A 21,011-nucleotide genomic window follows, 5' to 3' on the forward strand; every position below is an offset into this window, starting at 1 on the left:
GACAAGACAACAGAAACTTTTTACTATGATGTTTGTTGTTGTACCTCTTGTATAACATGACTTGAGAAAAAAATCTGTCAACAAGATCAGTATAGTGATTTCTTTCGCAAACAGATACTTCTTAAGTATTGTATTCTCTTGTTTTTGGTCACAGCTTGTTAGCTGCAGGTATCGCAAGAACCGATCCTAGAGATTAGGTGATCATTGAAAATCCATTAAATGTTTGAAAAACATGGTATTAGATAAGCCTTTTTGGCCGATCAATGGCCTGTACGAGCATCAATGGTGCTGGTTATCGACAGGAGGTCATCAGTTACGTCATTTGTCCTTCAACCCGTAGGTTAGTCACAACGGCGTAGGAGGGCGGTGTAGTTACCATTGCGTCATATTAGTGGAAAATCTAAAATAGTGAAAAATCCTCTAATATGCGCTTTGATTACAAGACAATCGTGTGCTAAAATTGAAAGTTGATTTTATCTGGATCTTCTGGGGCGAAAACATGAATAATATTACCATACTCAACCCTCAGTTTGATTTGGTCTTCCACATTTTTACATGAAACACTAAACCATATCAAAATGTACCTTTTCTTAGCTTTGTGATATTTATTTATCTATTTTTCGGAAACCCATCTGGAAGTTACTTATTTTTGCTCACCAAGACTCGCAAAAATAAATCCTCATTTCATAAAATTTTGTATGCATATATCAGCGTAGAGAACAAGCAAACAACGATAGGTACTGAAGGAACACAATGGGGTATAGAATAAGCACATACAACCTAATGGGCAGGACAATTGTTAAGTAATGTTGAAACAAACATACAACAAATGTAATTATACAACAGCTATACGTAGAGGAGTTAATGTCATATCACATTAAAACAAAAAAAACCGTTGGTGATATGTTATGTACTTTTGCACATTTCTATGTAATGTAGTGACACATTTTCAATTATCAGTTAATCTATACCAATACCGACGTCCATTGATATCTTTAATATTTTAGAGTAGAGTTTTGGAAAAATTGACTGATTATATTCTATTCCCAGCTGCCTGGGTTTATACCGAAATGAAAGCGAACCGTGGTTTAAAATAGTATCTAGATATTTATACAAGATGATTCTCGCAGTGTAGAACTTGGAATATCATCAATTCCGGTTACGATATTCACTATAGGCAATCTTTCACTTCATTTTTAACATTTTGATACTTAATACACTGCAATTAACATTTGAAGCTATTATAATACTTACCTCTAAATGAGTCGTGCTTGATTCGACATATTGACCAGGATCTGAGACAACAGATCTATCGCTTACCATAACTGCATTTGGTAAACGTTTTGGCTCTATATGTGTAACATTGACTTTAAGCTTTCCAATAATCTCTGGAGAACGTATAATTATATCTTGGCTAGTTGGTTGTCACTAGATATAGCTATAAAGACATGTAGAATCAAGCCATTAGGTCGACATTAAATATCGGCTTAATGACATATCTATATAGCAAAGAGCCGGTTTTCCACAACAGATTTAAAAGCTCTCTGAATTGCAAAAAGATTGATAAATAAATAGATAATAAATAAATAAGATATAACAAAGAACAAAATATAAGAAAATGCCTCTACCAGACAGTCATGGAAAGCATGATGCAGAGAAGCGGAATAACATTGAGGTGGAGATGTCGAACATCAAAATCTCCCAATGTCCGGTTAATAGCAATTGAAATTCTCACCGAGTTGCTACTTATTTCACAATGTTTAACAATATTCTTTTCTTTTTTTGATTAGTAATGTTTTACTCATTGCGTATAAATACGTGTTTACACGGTATACCTAGCTATGATAGTCATGTTTTAATACCACATCACCTATGCATGTCATATATAAAGCACTGATGAAGCACATGAAGGCGAATATGTCATATAAATTGTATAACGTTTTCTGTGTCCGTTGGTTTGTTCGTCAAACGTTCTTTATCTTTTTAAAACATGATAATATATACTAAATTTGAATAACGACGCTTATTTAGTCATTATATCCTGTATAATGTGTTTCTTCCTACGCTCTCTAGTACTCGGTTCGAATCCACTTTCACCTACATAGAGCCAAAAACAAGGTCTATGTTTGTAATTCATTGAAAAGCTTGTGTATAAGGAAATCCGTGACTTTCGATGGTTGAGTTAATAAAATTTAATTCGAAACAGTGCAGAAATATATTTTCTGTTGACAAGAATATAAATCATATTCACAAGAAACTGTCTTAAAGTCAAAAATTAAATAGCTTTTTATAATTTCAAAAAAGAACTTTTCAATTCATATAGCAAAAGCAAACTTCTCAGTCTATAATTAAAGTACCAAACGAGGATATTTTTTTTCAACAATAAGAACACGGACCTGCATGGTTCTCTGGGGATTTTCTATTGAGCTGTATTACTATTGGCTCATTTTTGTAGTGTCAACCTGTACAATACTACACGTATACTAGGTTATTGTTCACACGCATGTCTACATCTGAGTTGTGATGTACAACTTCTTAGACCTTTACTTTCTGGAGTTTGAATATGAAATCTGGCAAATATACAATGAGTATATAAGACCTCAAAGTTAGAAGCATATGAATATGATAAAGACAGCAATTCATGACTGCCAACAATTTCGAACTCACAAAGCTGATTTCTTTTCAATCATGCTACCATCTTTATTTGTAGTGCTCATGGAATTGTAAATTTGAGCTTTTATTTGAATGGATGCGCCTTCCAATCCAATTTTTGACATTTCTTTTTCAATTTTGATCTTCCTCAGTCGACCACAAAGTTTTCAGAATTAGTGCCCTAACAACGAATCCTGTAATGAAGAAACAGCTGCATGATGTAGGCTCTCTATTCCTAATTCTAACTTTATATTGAAATGTGTATATATCTCTCCTCTGTGTCTCTTGTATCTTTCATCCGACTTTGAAAATAGTTTTATTTTATCTCAAATAGATAAGGATCATCGATTTCATTTTAGAGTAATACTGTGTCTCTATGTTGTACATGACCGATCTTCTCTTTAAGCACCCAAGCGAAAATATTTGTATGGCATGTCGCGAAATAGTTGTTGTTCGCATGGATTATCTCACCTATTCTAAATTACGTGATTACAGGCAAAAAAAATGATGAGTCTTCGAAGAGCGAGGACTTGGACGAGAGCCGTAGTCAATGTAAGCGTGAAATAGTCACCAAGGAAGGTTGACTGGTCAGTACATACAAGTAAGTTTCATTGCATTGCAACCAATGATATTAATGTGTAACAAGTAGATGTGTTAACTTCTTTTTCGATTGATGATGCAGATTTTTATTCCGACTGGTGAAGTCCATGTACCCTAGGAAATCCAGACCTACCTGAACGCAGCTTCTCATGGTTTGCACAGTCTTGAAAAGTACTTGAATTTACAGTGGGGTTGGAAAAGTCCTTGAAAACTAATTTTGGCCTTGGAACTCCTTGAATTTAGAAACAATGTCTGGAAAAGTCCTTGAATATTACACGTTCCACAATTTCAAATGTTTCTTTGTCTCAAGTAAAACGGAAACATCGATAAATAACGTCTCTGGTTATACCTGCCCTCACTGCGTTGCACGATTCGTCCGTACCGGGCTTTAGATACAACTATGGGTAAAGGGAGGTAATTCAAACATGCGCAGACACGATGCGCAATCTACACCTTCCGCCCGCTTCGCGCTGCAAACAGGCAATAAACGTGGTTTATGATAGTCATGCCAAGGAATCGATGTATTTAACAGGAAGTGGGAGGAACAATCAAACTGGTTAAGGAAAGTGAAAGGCGGTCGATGTAAGGCCCACTTTTACGATGTTCAAAAGATATAGATCTCGGTAATATGGGGAATCGGCGTTGAGGATTAAAACATGCACACGCAAAGTAAGTCACCTTATATAAAAAGTTGAACAGAAAACTGAATCGGAGATTCCCGCAGCCATGGATGATGAGACGTCATCGTCACAACACATTCCAGATGTTCCCCGACCGCCATCTACCGTAAGTGTTGTTGAACATGACATGGGTAATTTTATTACAAAATCCGAGGTGTTGAATTTGAAAGCTGAAGTTTTGTGTGGACAATTCAAACGAATACCTGACGTTTCCCACCAAAGTCCGTTCGCCCCAAGACCTTTAGCCCCCATGTTGTCATTTTCACACCATCCATTTTTTACCCACGGACCGTTCGCACCATAGGCTAAGACTGTTTGCACCATCAAACAAAAAATTTTTGATTGTTTATTTAGGTTGTAATTAATGAAAACCTCACTGAATTGTTAACGATCAACAATGCTTAGACCGTTATAGGGCTTCGCTTGCTTGGGTATGAAACAACAGTCCAGGATCCTGACGAAACATGCATCCGCGAGCACTGATCGGAATCAAAACATCTCAAGAGGAAAGGTGTTGAGATATCTCAAAAGGAAAGGTGTTGAGACTTTGTCTTTTGTTACTGTAACAACATGACGTACGTAAAAATGGACATGTTCTTGTCAAATTATCATTGTGTCATCGACCATGGCTGACGACAACTGCATCACTTGTAGACGGATTGTACGACCGCGGCAGCATGCTACAGTGTGACTCGTGTGATCGGTGGAACCATCGTACATGCGGCACTGTTAGGTGTATCATTCATTATTTTATATTAATTTTTATTCTTTATAATAAATAATGGTTAGGATTACCACGGACTTATATACACTATATTATATAAGTGTGTATGGTCTTATTGAGGGAGGAAACCTGAGTACCCGGGGAAAACCTTCGTTTTATGGAATATATATACCAATAACTAATTGTACTCTGTAAAACCTATTATTGGTGAATGGTCTCCATGCTATAGAGACAACCACTGACTTATATACACTATATCATATAAGTCCGTGGGATTACAGATAGAAATATAATTTATACCATCAATAAATTATAATTTATATGTGAATTAAATTTCAAATATATTTTCATATAACATAATTTCACCTTATAGTTTAGTTTTAAAAAGTTTATATTTATTTTTCAGGTATTTCCCAACAGGAATATCGACAAATGATGAGGGATGACCACACTACTTGGATATGTACAGAATGTGGGGAACAATCTACAGAAGGTACACTATAATGCATTTATTAGTTTCAATACATTCAAGTGAGATAAATTGGGGGAATTAACACAGCAATTTGCAATGGTCAAAAGGCACCCCGCAGTTATAGCTAATTACATTTATTATTATTCTTGTACAATAATTTCAAATAATTCATTTGGTGCTTTCAGAGCAACTGGATGCAACTTTATCCTACGGTGAACCAGACCCAGATTCAGACTCCACAGTCGACCCACTATGTACCGATTCAGATTCCACAGCCGACCCACTACCCGAGAAATATAAGTAGAGTAAGTTATACATAAAGAGTGACAATTATACAGTATGGATTATCTTATGTTATTGTATATTTTTTAAATTGTGTTCATCTATCGATTTCAGACTGCCTACAGAGAGGATGACCAGGTACATAAGTTGGTTCGCCAGATATTAGCGCTTCCTTTCCTCCCTGCAGATCACATATATCCTCCTACAGACAGCTACGCCAGAGGACCCGTGATGAAAACCTTCTCCGACTTCTGCGGTATGTGGAGGGCACATGGCTCAAGCATTCCATTTGGACAACCAACATGTCGAGTAAGTACATGCAACCAATTAGAACGAACAACGATGTTGAGGGGTGGCATCGTCACCTAAACATGAAAGCCCTAGATTCCAAGGTAAATAACATTTACTGAGTTGAATTTAATATATCAACAATATGGCGTATTTATATTTTTTTTGATTGATACAAATTTCATGTATAATAATGATTGATTTATTTATAATTATTAATAATAATTGAAATATTTCTTTCAACTGTGTGTTTACAATATTAACCAATCTTGAATATATCCTTGTATTATTTTATTTTGTAGCCTCCAATGTAGGTGCTGCTGAAGCTGTTGTTCAAGGAATCGTCATTGCTACCAATGCAAATCCAGATGGTTAGTGAGGGGAAACTCCAGCGACGATGTCGAGAGAAGAGTACCACCATACAGGGGAAGTTGTTTAAGTGTGGGACAATTATGAGTCGGACAAGATAACGGTGAGCCAACTTTTGAAGGCATGTGGGAGACTGTATGCTCTTTGAGGTTGTGTTGTGCTCCGAGATGTTTATTCGTACTGTGACACTGAGAAAAGTGTAATTTTATTGTGCATGGAAACTAGTGTTTGTATTGTGACAGTGCAATTTTAGTGTTTTGTGTGATGTTATGGACAGTAGTGCATTACAGCTTGCAGTATTCTAGACTAGTGCTGTCATCATATATGCGTTTCATGTATGTAGTATGCCAATAGGTTATTTGCCTTGTGACAGTATAATTTTATTGTTTTGTGTACTTTCCTGCTGTTTTCACATGTTTTTATCTGCATTATTTGATTGATCGTCTATTCTTTGTTCGTATGTTGTTTGAATAATATGCACAAAATGTGATGAAAAATGTAATATAACTATATATACATGAACCTAATCAGTGTGTATGTGTGTGAATTATTGTTTGTGTGATTCTTATTTGAATAGATTCTAGTGCTGGAATACATTGATGATGGATTGATATGGAATTTGAGATTGAAATGTCAATTTTAATAAACCATAACAGTTCTGCTGACTGTTCCTATTTGTTCATTTAAAACCGTGCCCTCTATACCGATGGTGATATAGACCGACATATTTGAAGGTCTTTTTTATTCCTCGTCTGCTTCGATAAATGTACTGTGACTACACTGGTCCATTTGAGCATACAGGTCATTTACTGTAACTACTATGTCCGTTATCAAGGAGTCATTCCATACAATGTCGACCACATGGTGATCAAAGTCATATGACGGCCATTACACAGGAAGTGGAAGTTATCAACTCAGTTGGTGCAGACATGGCTGAATCTTGAATGCAAGACAAGGAAATAAATCAAACACAAACTAGCGGTCAGATGTATGGTACCCCCTCCTGGTCAATGAATGTTTGTTTTGTTGGCTATGGGATCTATGGAGCGAACTGTCTTGGGTTATGGTGCGAACGGTCCGGGGCGAAAGGTCTTGGGTGCGAAAAGTATTGGGGCGAACGGTCTTTGGTGCGAAACATCTGGATACCAATTCAAACACTTGTAAACCATAACTCATATAAGTCTAACGAAACCACCTCAGCACTTATTAAGACAATGTTTCCCGATAGTAAAGTGACCAGTATGTTTACACAGACGTATATATGTGAAACCACCTCAGCACTTTTTAAGACAATGTTTCCCGATAGTAAAGTGACCAGTATGTTTACACAGAGATGTATATATGTGATATATACGTCTCTGGTTTACATGTGGTGAAAGAGAAACGACATTGATGTGTGTTTTTGGAGTAGCAGATCATCTCAAAACAATTGTCAGCCAGAAAGACACAGAAAAATATGTAGTTATGTTTGATGAAAGTCTAAATAAGAAGCTACAAATGAAGCAGATGGATTTCCATTTGAAATTCTGGGACAAAGAGGGAAATACGGTGAAAACAAAATACTATGGATCACAATTTCTTGGACATGGCACAGCCACTGACATAGTTGAACATTTTAACAATGGTGTTAGCAGTCTTCCACAAGGGAACATGATCCAAATGTCCATGGATGGACCAAATGTGAATTGGAAATTTTATGATATGATGAAACAGAGAATGAAAGATGATAATGATGTATCCCTGATCAACATAGGCTCTTGTGGTCTTCATGTAGTACACAACTCATTTAAGACTGGAATTGAAGCAACAACATGGGACTTATCTATTACCCTGACATCCTTATACTGCCTATTTAAGATAATTAATCTGTAATCATTAGAAAGTAAATTTAACTGAAATTTGCATAAAAGTAAAGCATGATTAAATATATAGAGATGTTTCCAACCATTATTATTTTTAGTAGTCCATGTAGTTATTGTAATTTTGATAAATTCTCATTTTTGAAATGCATTCATATGCATTTAAGGTGTGGGTAATTCTGTGTTTATTAATTGTAGTGATGTGTTACTATTAAGTATTTACATTTTACAGGATGATCTAGTCTGCATGGAAGATTTCATAATAGTCACAGGTTCAGCTTTATTGCCCTTTAAGTTTGTCTCACACAGGTAATGAAATAAATGTTTCAACTGAATGACAATAACAGTTCAATAACTTTATATACATTATGGTCAAATATTTAAGCAATAATAGTGACCACAGACCCATGATCATCTGTTTAACATTTAATTTCTTTGAATGCTATTGCAGCTTTTGACTTTCAGTCGATCCACTTTTATCTTGTAGGTGGATGGAAAATGTATCAGTGTGTGAGCAAGCCATCAAAGTATGAGACATTGTTACTCTGTATGCAAAGAAAGCTGAGAAGAAGGAAGTGACAAAACCAACAAACAAATCCTATGGAATTATATAAGCAGCAGTGAAAGACAATCTTATCATTGCAAAGCTTCAGTTTTTTCACTTCATGGTTTTACATCTCCAATCAATTTTGGGAAATTACCAAACAAACAAACCAATGTCACCTTTCCTATACTGTGAACTCTTCATTATTGTAAAAAAAATTGTTAATAATGGTTCTTAAACCAGAAGTGTTGCCAACGTAACTGAATATGTATTCAATGTCATGAGACAGAGGCTTCGGGCAAATACCCGACTTGTGTCAGAATTTCAGGAACTTGCAGATAGCAATTTGTCTGGTTTGGATCTGGACAATGATGAGAGTTATCTCCCTTACACAAAGGTTGAAATTAGTTTCAGAAAAAGCATTGAAGGATGCAAAGTGTACAAACCGTCAAGCCATAGAATTCCGTATCCAGTGCCGGAATTGTGTGCTTAAATTTGTGAAGAAACTTCTTGATACGAGTCCTCTGAATTACAATCTTGCTAAGAACATGAGCTGTTTGAACCCAAACGAAATGGTTTACCACAAATGTACATGTACTAGAAGACTGAAGAAGATTCTCACTCACTTGGCATCAATCAACAGAGTGAATTAAAGAGAATGTGACTTGTGTATCATACAATATAAAGACTTTCTGGAGGCTATCTCATCTATTGGAACAGACCTTTTCTCAAACTTTTTTTGGATCAAGACAGGATAGATGTGTTCCTAGGTACTCCTATGAGAAAGAAGCAGGAGTATACAAACATATTTGAAGTGGTGAAAATGTTAATAATCCTGTCACATGGACAGGCCCAAGGTGAAAGAGGTTTCACCATTAATAATAAAATTGAGATTGAGAACCTGAAGCAAGAAACACTAGTCGCCCAGCGTTTGATATGTGACTATGTGAGTGAAGTGGATGGGGTCTTAAATGTCCCTCTTACCAAAGAACGACTATGTGAGTGAAGTGGATGGGGTCTTAAATGTCCCTCTTACCAAAGAACTACTGTCCAGTGCTAGAGCAGCCAGACAGAAGTATGATTTATACCTGGCAGAACAAAGAGACATGAAAAAAACTGATCAACAGGGAAGAAAGTGTGAGGCTTTGGAAGAAGAAATAAGCAATCTTAGAAAGAAACTAAAGACCAGGAGTCACTGTTGAAATCAGCAGATACATTTTCTCAAAGAGGTGAGGTAGAAGGCAATCTCACTCACTTGTCTCATTCTAATTCCCTTCGCAGGAGTGCAAAGGAAAAGGTTGAAAAGTGCAAAAAACTTAACTCACTTGATTGAAAGCAAAGTGAATGCTCTTAAAGACTTGATTTGGTATAGTACACCATATGTAGCTGTATAATACAGTTGAATATAAATGATGACCCTAAGACACCTCTGACCTTTATTAAAATATCTGAAATCAGTATACATATTGTTATGTTTTCTGCATTTGTCATTGTAAAATGTACTTAATATTTCTTAACAAAAAGCCTTGAAAAAGGTGAATAGGGCCTTGAAAAGTCCTTGAATTTTGTCTCGGAAAGTTTGTATGAACCATGGTTTCTGTCAAGTATACAATATATATTATCACAGGTCCTCATAATATTAGGTCATTGTATGTAATTGAGTTCCCCTAAGGAGTGGTTTGGAAATTGGAAACATCCAGACGTGGAGGGGGCATTTAGATCAAAAGAGAACAATTTTGAATACACCAACATAGTTTTTTACAGTGAACTTGCAAACTCTTCCCTACCAGCTGTCCATCGCAGAACTAGTAACAGAGACAACAGAATATGGCAGGTCACAATAGAGGATGAGACTAAAGAAAAAGTGAAAATCCATTACATTGGTATTTCAATAAGTTTGTTCTATTCAGTCACCAAATTAAAATGGATACACGCATCTAATTGTTTGTATCATTATGCTTTAGAAAAATAGTAAATAATTATATGTATATGTACATTAATACTTTTTATTCTTCATGATCAGAGGTTGTAGCTGTTATAAGGCTCATTATCATAATGTTGATATAAATCATAACAATATAAGTAAAGGTCACCACAAAAGCACATTGTGAATTTGTCCCTTTGATGTTTATGGTTATAACAAGATGCCCATTCCAATATTTTTGGTTCCATTCCAATGTCATGATTGCTCCAAGTTACATGTATAAACTGACTGGCCGGCCTAAATACTATAGGACCTGGCATCAATAGCTTCTACAATTGAAAATTCTCTTTACAAACAACTTGCAGTAAGTGTATACTAAAAATTATTTACTTTTGTAAAATTATTTTACATTGATTCGGGATAACAGGAATTGACCATGATGAAAAGTTAAAAAAAAAAAAAAAAAGAAAATCAACAGTCAGGTACATGTTGATTCTTGATAACATTTCAAATTTCAAAATTATTCTTACAGAAGTAAAATCATTTAGATTGAACCCTGTTATTGGTAGTACTTCATCTGTTTTACATAACTTCACTAGCCAAGTGTTACAATCCATTTATATTACTCTGATGAAAATGTGTTGCAGTTTTTTTTATAAATTAATTGAAATTTTTTACACAACTGCTTCATATTTATTAAATTTCAGATTTGAAATATTGTATGTTTTGTTGTTGATTTCTTTGAATAATGATGTCATAACATAGATGTCCCATACTTACAATGTCTGTCCCGACATCTGTCAGGCCTCTCTTCAAAAATTTTTACTCTTTAAAGGCAGTAGGCAAGTGACATGAGCTTCGACAGTTTAATGGCTTTCAAACTATTCTGTATTTCAGAGTCCAAATCTGACTGGCATTTTTTCCAACTATCATCAGTGGATGGTTTCAATTTTTTGGCAACCTTCATCTTATTCTGCAGTAACTTGTCTGTCCAGAAACAATGTGTATCATAGCTACTTCTCGAGAAATACCAGAAAGATATTTCTCAAATTGATATGTAGGTTTGTCAACACCAGCATTGCCTGTTCAATTTGAAGATGATTGAGAAAGTAAAATTACCAACATTTGCCCATCTGGGATTATGACAGTTGAAGTTGGTCATTGCTATATTTTATCTCCACTCATATGGTGCATATTTTGTTGTTTATAATATCAAAAATCAACAGGACATGAAGAAACTTTTGAGAGTTGGATGGGACTACAGAATTGAACTGGGTGACAGTTATTTTGTGAAAACAGTTACTGTCAAATTTTGGCTTTGCAGAAGAAAACCATTCAAGGAATATATATTATACCCTGATCACAAACAAGAATCAGACGTAGACAGGGGAGCTTGTTTGATTTTAACATTTGTTGTGAGCTGGAAATGCTTCCAGACTATCAGTTCTACAAAATGCAGATGTATTGTGATCTTACCTGACATTGTCAACAGGTCAGCTGTATCCAGATGTATATCAGCAGATACACTCTTTTTTTATATTCTAAAATCCAATTTTTGGAGTCGGTCTATATCTGATGAAATTTTTCAGTTTATTCAGATTCTTGAAGATCAACTTAATGTTTCATTTAACGTTGACACTCAACAAATTCAGAATTTGAAAACTTTGCTTCACAAATTGAAACAAAAAGGACTAAAGACATTTTAAAAAAGGTGGAAGACAGTACAATGAGTTGTAGAAAATTTGAAAAATATCATCTTACAACTGGAAAGTAGGAATAGAGCATCACAGTATGCAAAAAGAGATGGAGATAATGGAAGAGGAAAATCAGAAATTGATAAATTGAAACAACACATTAGCTGAAAATGTAACTTTTTTACAAAATGAAAATAGGGGGCTGAGTGATAAAGTAGAGAAAAACAAGGTGCTTTTGTATGACAAAACTTTACTGATTAAAAATGCCAATAGATGTACAAGTTCTACAAGAGGAAAAAGAAAGTCATTTCAAGACTACGGTAAATCTCGTCAGTCTAAATTACATAGAACAGAAGTAGAAAATTGTAATAGTGCTTTGTCATTTCTGGGGAAAAACGTATGTAGATTGTCAACAACAATGTCTGTCAGAGGTATATCTTCAAACAAAGGTTTCATTATCATCGAGAATAAAGTTTTCTTTTTGGTTTTTCCCTTCATCGGACTCTCAAAGTAACCAAGTCTAGCTCCTTGATCAACATTTCACATAGACCAGGTTTGTGACATATATCCTCTCTCCTTCCTCCCACATTTATAGTAATCCTGATCTAAAAGTAGAGTTTGAGGAAATATTGGCCAGCATTCTGATTTCTGCCACTAAAAGTGCCAGAATTTATTTTAACTAAGAATGTTTTTGCGATAAATTTGTGCGTTGGTCCCATGTGATGATGTTTATAAAATGATGACTACATATCCTTGGAGTTTGAAGACTTAAAATGGTTATGCCACTTACATTCTGTAATTTCAATCAACAGGTATAAAGACTTTGTTCAAACTTTTTCGTCAAGTCAGCTTTTCATAAGACATTTTTATTTTTGTACATTAATTGAATTTAGATTTAAATTGCTCTTTGTGGTCCATCGCCTGTCTTTCTATCTTTAAACAAAGCTTGTTACTGCCATGAAGTATTTCTTAAAAAGTACTGGATGGATCACACTCAAATGGAGTGGTCTCTTGTATTATTGATTTAAGTGAAGTTTTCAGTGCAGGCCATTTGGGCCTTTTGTATTTATATATTGTATTTCATAAAATAAAGTCTATAAATTTCATGAACTTTTGAAACACATATAATGATAAGTTTAGGTATTTCATTAATGTATTTTACATGATGCCCTATTTCTTTCTTTTTTTCATGTTTTTAGTCTGTACTTACATTTCTTATTTTCACCGATATACCAAGATAAATTTAATTGGCCAATCTTAGATATATTATGGTGATTCCTGAACAGGAACTAGTTGATTGGCGATTTCGTTTTAAAAATAGAGGGCATTCGAAGCGCAGGGGCATACGAAAATGGCTGCATTTCGCTAGTTTTATGCTTCGACCACGCTTCGAAACTTAAAAAAAATGACAATACTTTTTCATTAGCTGTTCATCTTAAAGGACTTATGATAAAGCTTGATAATTGTTTTAGTCATCCTAAAGGGAACTGGTGCACTCGGTATGTATTAGAGTTGCAATCCGATATTGAAGTGATTATTGATGGCGTTCCAGGCGGACTCTCGTGTTAATGGCGGTACGGAAGGGAGATAACCCATAATTTTCTTTGGAGCTGTATATTATTTCGCCGTATGTCGATAACTGTTTGGATATTTTTCACCATAGTTACGGTACGTCAGAACCTGTATGTACCCCATATCCTGACAGCTGAATCCTACGGTAAGCGATATTTCTCTGGCTTAATACATTTTGTTTGTTAAATCAAATAAGGTATTTACATGCAGTTCTTAAACGTTAAAGTGAAAAATGTGTGGGTTTTTTTTAAATTACTACAAAGTACGTACTAACCGTAATGCTTTTCCCTGATCGATTTGTGACGATGATCAGCAACTGGAGAGGAAATAAGAGTGCTTTTGATTTCAAAAGAAATGTAGGTATACATAATACCGGTATTCAGTTGGAGAATAAACATACTGCAGTACAATTTTGCACACGATACTTCAGATATTGTTGTTGTTGTTGTTGTTGTTGGCAGTTTTTCGTCTCCGTGATTCCGCCCGTCGATTCTCTGGCGACGTTCTTCAGATATGATATCATGTTATATATATACGCACCGACACACACCATAGCATGTATAGTCTAGTTTTAGGCTGTATGTAGGCCAGTCTGTTTCTCATTTAGTGTGACCTTACATACATTTATATCGGACTGGGCGGTACATAGACAACATCTAATATATTGTAACCCATGTGTCCACATGTGGTATTTTAATAACAATGTAGCATAGATGCATACTCAGGTATCATATTGTAAATGTCCTTGTTACTGTTTTGTGAATGTGCACGTGACGTTACTAAGTATATGTACACGTGACATGTTGTTTACGTCTCATGTATTGTCCAGTGGAATGTGTGGTATGTGGCCGAACTAGTCCGACGTGACATGGACTTCAACGTGAACGCAACTCAGCACTCGTAACACCTGCATTTGTACTGCATGCTAATTGCGTTCTCCACACCTGTTTACGTCACTTGCTTTGGTTTTCTTTCTATCTGTCTCTCTCTGTCCTGGCACTCTACTGCTGGACGTCAGCGCGAGCGGTCCAGCAAGATCATATATCATACACATATACTATACGTATCACTTCGTATGGTGCGGGGCCAGTGAAGCCTGGTAAGTTGACAATGCTGTGGAAGTTGATTGTATCCGGCGCGTTCGTGATTGGTGAGTGTTTGTTTCGAAAGAGGCTTGGAGTCTAAATGTTTGTCTTGTCTTTTCAGGTTCTTTTTCCCTTCAGAAATAAATCATCGAACAAATTTGAAATCAGAGTGATTTGTATCTATATATATATATACCCAAGCACACCCCGGTGACAATATAATATAAGAAAGATATTGTATATTTCTTCTCTTTTTTTTTTTTTTTTAGTTAAGCTTCAAAAAGGAAATATATATATATACACCCATATCTTCCTTATAACATAACTAACACGACCAGTGATCACTCAACCGAATAAAACTAGTTTATTTTTATCTCGGTAAGTAACAAGGGTTGGAAGTTCAGCAGCGTCAGATTTTTTACCTAGTAAAATTTTTTTTATAGAAATTCGGAGCTAACGGACAGAGTAATTTCGAAATATCTTCTAAATGTAAAAGTTCACCTGCTTTATATTTGACACTGCTGTGTGCTCGGACACAGAAGTGTGAAAGGATCACAGAACTACATATTCAACAAAGTTCATTGTGGTCATTAAGCAAAGGCTACTCTATCAAGTTGGCGATAACAAGGAGAGTAGACAACAGATGTTCCCAATAATTAACTGAAGCACAGCCGTGATGCACTGAAATGGTGGAGGTGGTTGGGAAGATAAAAAGTGAACTTACGTGGTGGATATTATTCAGTTGCACAATGTGTTTTCCTGTGAAAGGGTTACTACATGTATAATGATTCCCAAATGATTTGCACATGGTTTATTCACTGGTGATTATTCAAGGTGTTAAATAAGTTTTGGTCATTTTGATGACATCATGATTGTTTTGAGAACTAAATTAAACTACAGTAGAGCTATCTTTGGTGCTAGATATGCTTTGAAATGTGTTTGTATAAACTGATACAAGTTTCTTTTCAATTCTCTCTGTCTCTTCTTCTCCATTCTTCATATCTGTTTTCTATTTCTTGAGATGTGGAATGTCTGATCGATATAATGCTGATATGAAATATATTAAATGTGATTGATTCGCTATGTATGTTGTTTTTAACCATAGTTACGACCTTACGGACAACCTTGCTGACAGCCAGATTTCACGGTAAGTAAATGATTACCAGTTACTATTTGCTAAACACTACATTTTATGTAAAACAGCAAACTGTCCACAGTGACAACGTATAATTTTAAGTATAAAACAAAATAATTTCCCGTTTGTTTTATTGTAAAGCTAATTTATAAATCAACTAAGTGATGTTTTACTCTGGTCGCTTGGTATAGTGGCATCAGCAAATCGACCTAATAGACAATTTTGACGGACTTTTCACCTATTTTAGCCTGTAATTAAAAGTGAATTTCTGTGACGTCTTTCTTTGATGAATTCCTTCATTTCTTAAAATTCGCATAGTTCAATTTAAAGACAAAAAGTTTGAACTAGAATTACTGTAAGATCCTTAGATGAAATTTTGTTTGATTGTTACGGAATAGTTTTGGAAATATGCCCTCTAAATTCTGACGTGATCTTGAACTTTGTTGAAAAAGTCAATATCTCAATAATGACGTGACATTTTGAAATCATCTTTGGATATGTTATGTAGAATTGAAAATAAGGACGTTTGGTGAAAAGCCCTAATAACATGCTTTTTATGATTAATGATTACTGAATAAAAGTTGCTTTAAACCCAGAAAGGACTGTTTAGTTTTAATCTAGCTGAGAACAATTCTGTGTAAACATGCGTTCTACTAAAACTATGTGATACAGATGGGTATTCTGCTGGGTCAACTTGGCTTAAATTGTCTGCTTAATAGTCACTTAAATTTTGGAACGTTTCGTATCACAAACTGTGTATAAAGCAGTATAAGGTAGTAAAAGATAGGTCACTTTTCAGCAGTCTGTTCCGACGTATAGTATCTGGAATATCGGTATTTTAAGAGCGATGTGTTTCAGTGTTAGTGAGATAATAGTCCGAGTTATATCTCGACTTTTCGTGACCAACTCTAAGCCAATATATAAAAAAAACTCCATAGAATGTCAGAATAATTCGGACTAGCGAGATATAAATAACAGGATTTTATTAGCTTTAATAAACGTACACATATGTTGTATTTGTGGTTGATAATTGCTCGTCATCATGTTTGGTTGGGTTCGGAGAATCGTGTGTGTCACTGTTTTTGTGTATGTAACGATACTTAATAATACAAAATTTGAACACCCTTTGCAGAAATAGCGATAATAATATTTAGATGGCCACCTGTTAGTCATTTTGTTTTTCTGATCAGACCCAAAATCAAACAGGCACAACAAGGGACCAGTGGATACCTTCATATGAAATCTGATAAAGATCCATTCAGCTCTTCTTAAGAAATAGCGATAAAATACTTTCTTTGTCAAAATCCAAGATGGAAGCCTGTTATTTTTTTTCGATCAGTCCCAAAACCAAACGGGCACAACAAATGAACAAGGGGTAGATATATGTAGAATTTGAAAAGATCCATAAAGTCCTTTTCAAGAAACAGCGATAACAAGAACTGTTTCTGGACGGACAACGGACCATGAACGAATGGCGATTTGAATAGCCCACCATCTGATGATATTGCACTAAAAATAAGATCATTTGATAGTGTTTGTGATAACTTTTTTGACGAAATAGTGAACTATGTCGTGCACCCATGGTTTGAGGCTCCAAGTATGTCATATCACAGGCCCAAGGGACCTTTTGGATTTTTTTATGGTTGTCTGTACAGGTGTTATAAATAACACACAGGTAAGATTATATTGGTTCGTGGCTAAAACTTTATTGTTCCTGGAAAAGTCAATACCCAATGTGAAATCATGGTAAATAAGATAGACCCAAGAAGTTGTTGAATGAGGTCATAGTAACCTACATCTTATGGAAATAATACGTTCTACACAAGACGTACACAAGTCATGAAAATTTAACCGGAGAGATGCTATGATCGAGGGAAAAAAGACTTCTCATAACGGACACGAAATGCCAGGTCATTTGTGAAGGCAAAATCAAAGGTCAAAAGAAATTGGCATACACAATTTGATATGCAACACAGCGCTTCCCCTAAACTTATCTACATGTTGTGTATGATAACTTAATTTGCACTAAAGATGGAAAGTTAGAGACAAATGATAAATGCAATGACCACTTTTTAATTCGTGAGATAACTGTAGTATATCATTAATCTCATATATCTTAATATAAAGACATACATTTCTGTAAGTTTATTTTTACAGATAAATCTGTTGGTTTCCAGAGACATGGATATCGAAAATCTGACAAAACTACTTGGAAAAGAACTGCAGAAAGGCGATGATATCGTTCCTATAGAGGAAGCACTTAAAGGAAAATCGACCATATGTAAGTTATTAGTTCGTGTATTATATCATGGTACTTATTTGTTATCACAAATAATATCTTGTTCGGAAGGATATTGAAATGATTCTACATCGAATTATTTTAGAGTCTGTTATTTGTTACACAGGTCTATACTTTTCTGCCCATTGGTGTCCGCCATGCAAAAAGTTTACTCCAGTCTTGGCTGGTGTTTACGGAGAAAAGAAAGATGAAGATGTTGAAATCGTGTTTATTAGCTCTGACGGAGATGAAGCCGACTTCAACAAATACTTCAAAGAAATGCCCTGGTGTGCAGTGCCATTTAAAATGTTACAGACGATTAAGGTTGGTACTGAATGATGACTAGATCTGAGGATAAGTTGAAGCTACATATAAGTCTCAGTGTCATACTATTGAGAGGAAATGAAGTTCCGTAAAATCAAAATCATGATGCAAAATTACGAGTTGTCAATTTGTTAACCAAGAACTCCTCCATTACAAATTACCATCAATATTATCATATGCACGTGTAATACCAACATTCTAGGGCCGCCAGAAATACTACGCCTACTGCAATACCCAATACATATCTTTTGTTATTTTGTAATGACAAGATATGCATTGTGACGTCACCAGAGAAAGATATAGAGGACATAACCAATCTAAATCTTGTATCATATTATTTTCACGAATATTTGCAAAAGTATAAAGACATTTGATAAAGATAATCTTACATTATTTTCCACTTCCAAAGTCACAAATTTCTTGTTTCTCCTCATTTAAGATACTTAATATATTTATCATTTTCATTATTTGGTCGTTCAAATAAAGATATTTGAAGAATGTTTTTTATATTTTTAAAGGACGAGGTCAAAAAACTTGCCCTTCACCCAACGATAATTCTGACCAAATTTAGACAAAAAAATCTCTAAGTACAGAAGTAGAATTCCAATTTAATCAAAACAGATATTCAAAATCGATTTTATGTCTATTCTTTTATTAGCTCACCTGGCCCAAAAGGGAAAGGGAACATTATTTGTTTAAATGGTGTGGCCAGGCCCCCAAGGGCCTGAGGGAGAGGGGGCGGGGCCCAAAAGAAGTCATTTGGCAAGTCCTTTAAAATCCTACTCCTCCTGTAGGAATGATTGTATTTTACCCAAATTTGTTCAGAAGCTTCTTTTGATAAAGGGAAATCAATTTTGTATAAGCGGTGAATCTTGGGCTAAGCTGTTTAGATCCCAATCCCATAACTATGTATAGCATTGCTTCGCATAAAGAGATGAACACAATTGTAATGTAAGAAATGTCCCTGGGGCTAGCCCTACTCCAAGGGATTCAGTTTCATGGTTATATCTGTGGAACAGCCGAGATCCTAACCCCTGAACCATATATGGTAATGCTGGGGATCAAGGGATAAACACATTCAAAATTCACATTCACATATTTTTTCCTATAGTTGAAGTACTGGCCCTTGGGTGTAGCCCAACCCCTCTGGACTTAATTCTTGTTTTTATATCGTTGTTGAAATCCCAACCCCATAACCATATATGTATAAAATTGCTTGGCGTCAAGAGATAAACACATTTATGTAAGAATTGGCACTCGGGTGTGGCACACATCAAAAGACATTATTTCTGGGTCATATTTTTTTTTCTATAGTTGAAATACCAACCCGATCACCATAGAAACTTTTACTGGGAATCAAAAGAGAAAGATCGAAATGATATAAAAATTTAATGAATGGTCTTGCCCCATCAAACGGGTTTTAATTTGGAAATATTTGAAATATCCATCCTATAGGCTTGTATAACATTGCTGGGCTGTAAGGTCCAGGTGAGCAATAAGGCCCTATGGACCTCTTGTTAACTTCAAAATTCGAGTCTAAGTCATAAGTCATTTATGTGCAATTATGAACTCTTTTGTAGCCTACAATAAGCGAGATGTACCATGTAAGCGGCATTCCTAAACTAGTTTTCCTCAAACAAGATGGTAGTGTTGACGAAGAAGGAAGAAAACACGTACAGCAAGAGAAACATCTTCATTTCAAATGAAAACAAGTGGATTTAAATCATTTGGCATGGATTCAAAGATCGGTCACGTGGACAAATCGCCAACATTATCAATATATTTATTTATATATATATAACCATGATACTGATTTCAGAAGGAAAAGCAATATATTATTGCAATCAGTGCATTTTGCAATATAGCTTCAGTTAAATTGTTTCTCAGTGATAAATTGTTAAGTTGATTCTTTCTCAGTGTAACGTGTTAACAGCATCGATTAAAATGTGATCCATCTGAAAAATGTTTGTAAATGTGTTGTTTTATATCACTGCTTCTCACCCGAACTTCTCTGTCGATACACTACAGTATACGATAGTAACGTATCATAGAGGAGCGAAAGTTTAAGTCTAACTCTAATTAGATTGGTATTTTCCATACCCGTACATGAAAAACTGTGTGTATCAAACATCAATAAGAGGTCCATTGACCTTGAGAAGCAAAATTGAATATAATGATTAAAGGGTAGTTATGAAGTGTTATGAAACAGAAATTGTGACACTGAATATAGTAAGCCAGTGACAATACATGCATACCATCAAATCTGTCATCCTATACTAATAATTCTTACAAAGTTATGCTAAAAAATGCAAGGGTGAGTGGAGAATGTATAATTCACAATTTTGGTTCATCTTAAGTCAGGGAAATTTCTGCGAAATTTCATTGAAATCGGATCATGAGTTTTTGAGAAGAAGTCGAAAATGTTAAATTGTTTACGGGCACACAACGCATGATGCCGGATGAAAGTGTATGTTAGTCCAGTCACATGTTTTAATCAGGCAAAATTGAAATCATTCCTGTTGTAATTCA

At 35.1% G+C, this 21,011-nt stretch overlaps 1 protein-coding gene and 1 pseudogene across 6 annotated transcripts; both read left to right on the forward strand.

Moving 5' to 3' along the window:
* The first annotated feature begins 3,978 nt into the window (after nucleotides 1-3,978).
* On the forward strand, nucleotides 3,979-6,215 carry LOC132551642 (uncharacterized; annotated as a pseudogene).
* Nucleotides 6,216-13,705: 7,490 nt separating this feature from the next.
* On the forward strand, nucleotides 13,706-20,449 carry LOC132551610 (uncharacterized). 6 transcript variants are annotated; one of them, XM_060215780.1, is made up of 5 exons: nucleotides 13,706-13,805; nucleotides 15,851-15,892; nucleotides 18,038-18,161; nucleotides 18,286-18,482; nucleotides 20,063-20,449. In XM_060215780.1, the coding sequence occupies exons 3-5, from the start codon at nucleotides 18,062-18,064 to the stop codon at nucleotides 20,186-20,188; spliced, it is 423 nt and encodes a 140-aa protein (XP_060071763.1). In that variant the 5' UTR covers nucleotides 13,706-13,805; nucleotides 15,851-15,892; nucleotides 18,038-18,061; the 3' UTR covers nucleotides 20,189-20,449. The 6 variants fall into 6 exon arrangements, with proteins under 6 accessions (XP_060071763.1, XP_060071765.1, XP_060071768.1 ...); XM_060215782.1 differs by having other exon boundaries at nucleotides 18,058-18,161; XM_060215783.1 differs by lacking the exon at nucleotides 13,706-13,805 and adding an exon at nucleotides 14,414-14,759 and having other exon boundaries at nucleotides 18,058-18,161.
* Nucleotides 20,450-21,011: the final 562 nt, after the last annotated feature.

The sequence above is a fragment of the Ylistrum balloti genome, unplaced genomic scaffold, assembly GCF_031769215.1.
Source record: "Ylistrum balloti isolate Yb309-2 unplaced genomic scaffold, AGI_CSIRO_Ybal_v1 Utg370208, whole genome shotgun sequence".
Taxonomy (NCBI): domain Eukaryota; kingdom Metazoa; phylum Mollusca; class Bivalvia; order Pectinida; family Pectinidae; genus Ylistrum; species Ylistrum balloti.

Excerpts from the sequence above, each read along its gene's own strand:
- LOC132551610 (XM_060215780.1), top strand. The coding sequence starts at position 18,062 with ATGGATATCGAAAATCTGACAAAACTACTTGGAAAAGAACTGCAGAAA. Across the intron at positions 18,162-18,285 it reads TAAAGGAAAATCGACCATAT|GTCTATACTTTTCTGCCCAT; the intron begins GTAAGTTATTAG and ends TTTGTTACACAG. Across the intron at positions 18,483-20,062 it reads AAATGTTACAGACGATTAAG|CCTACAATAAGCGAGATGTA; the intron begins GTTGGTACTGAA and ends ACTCTTTTGTAG.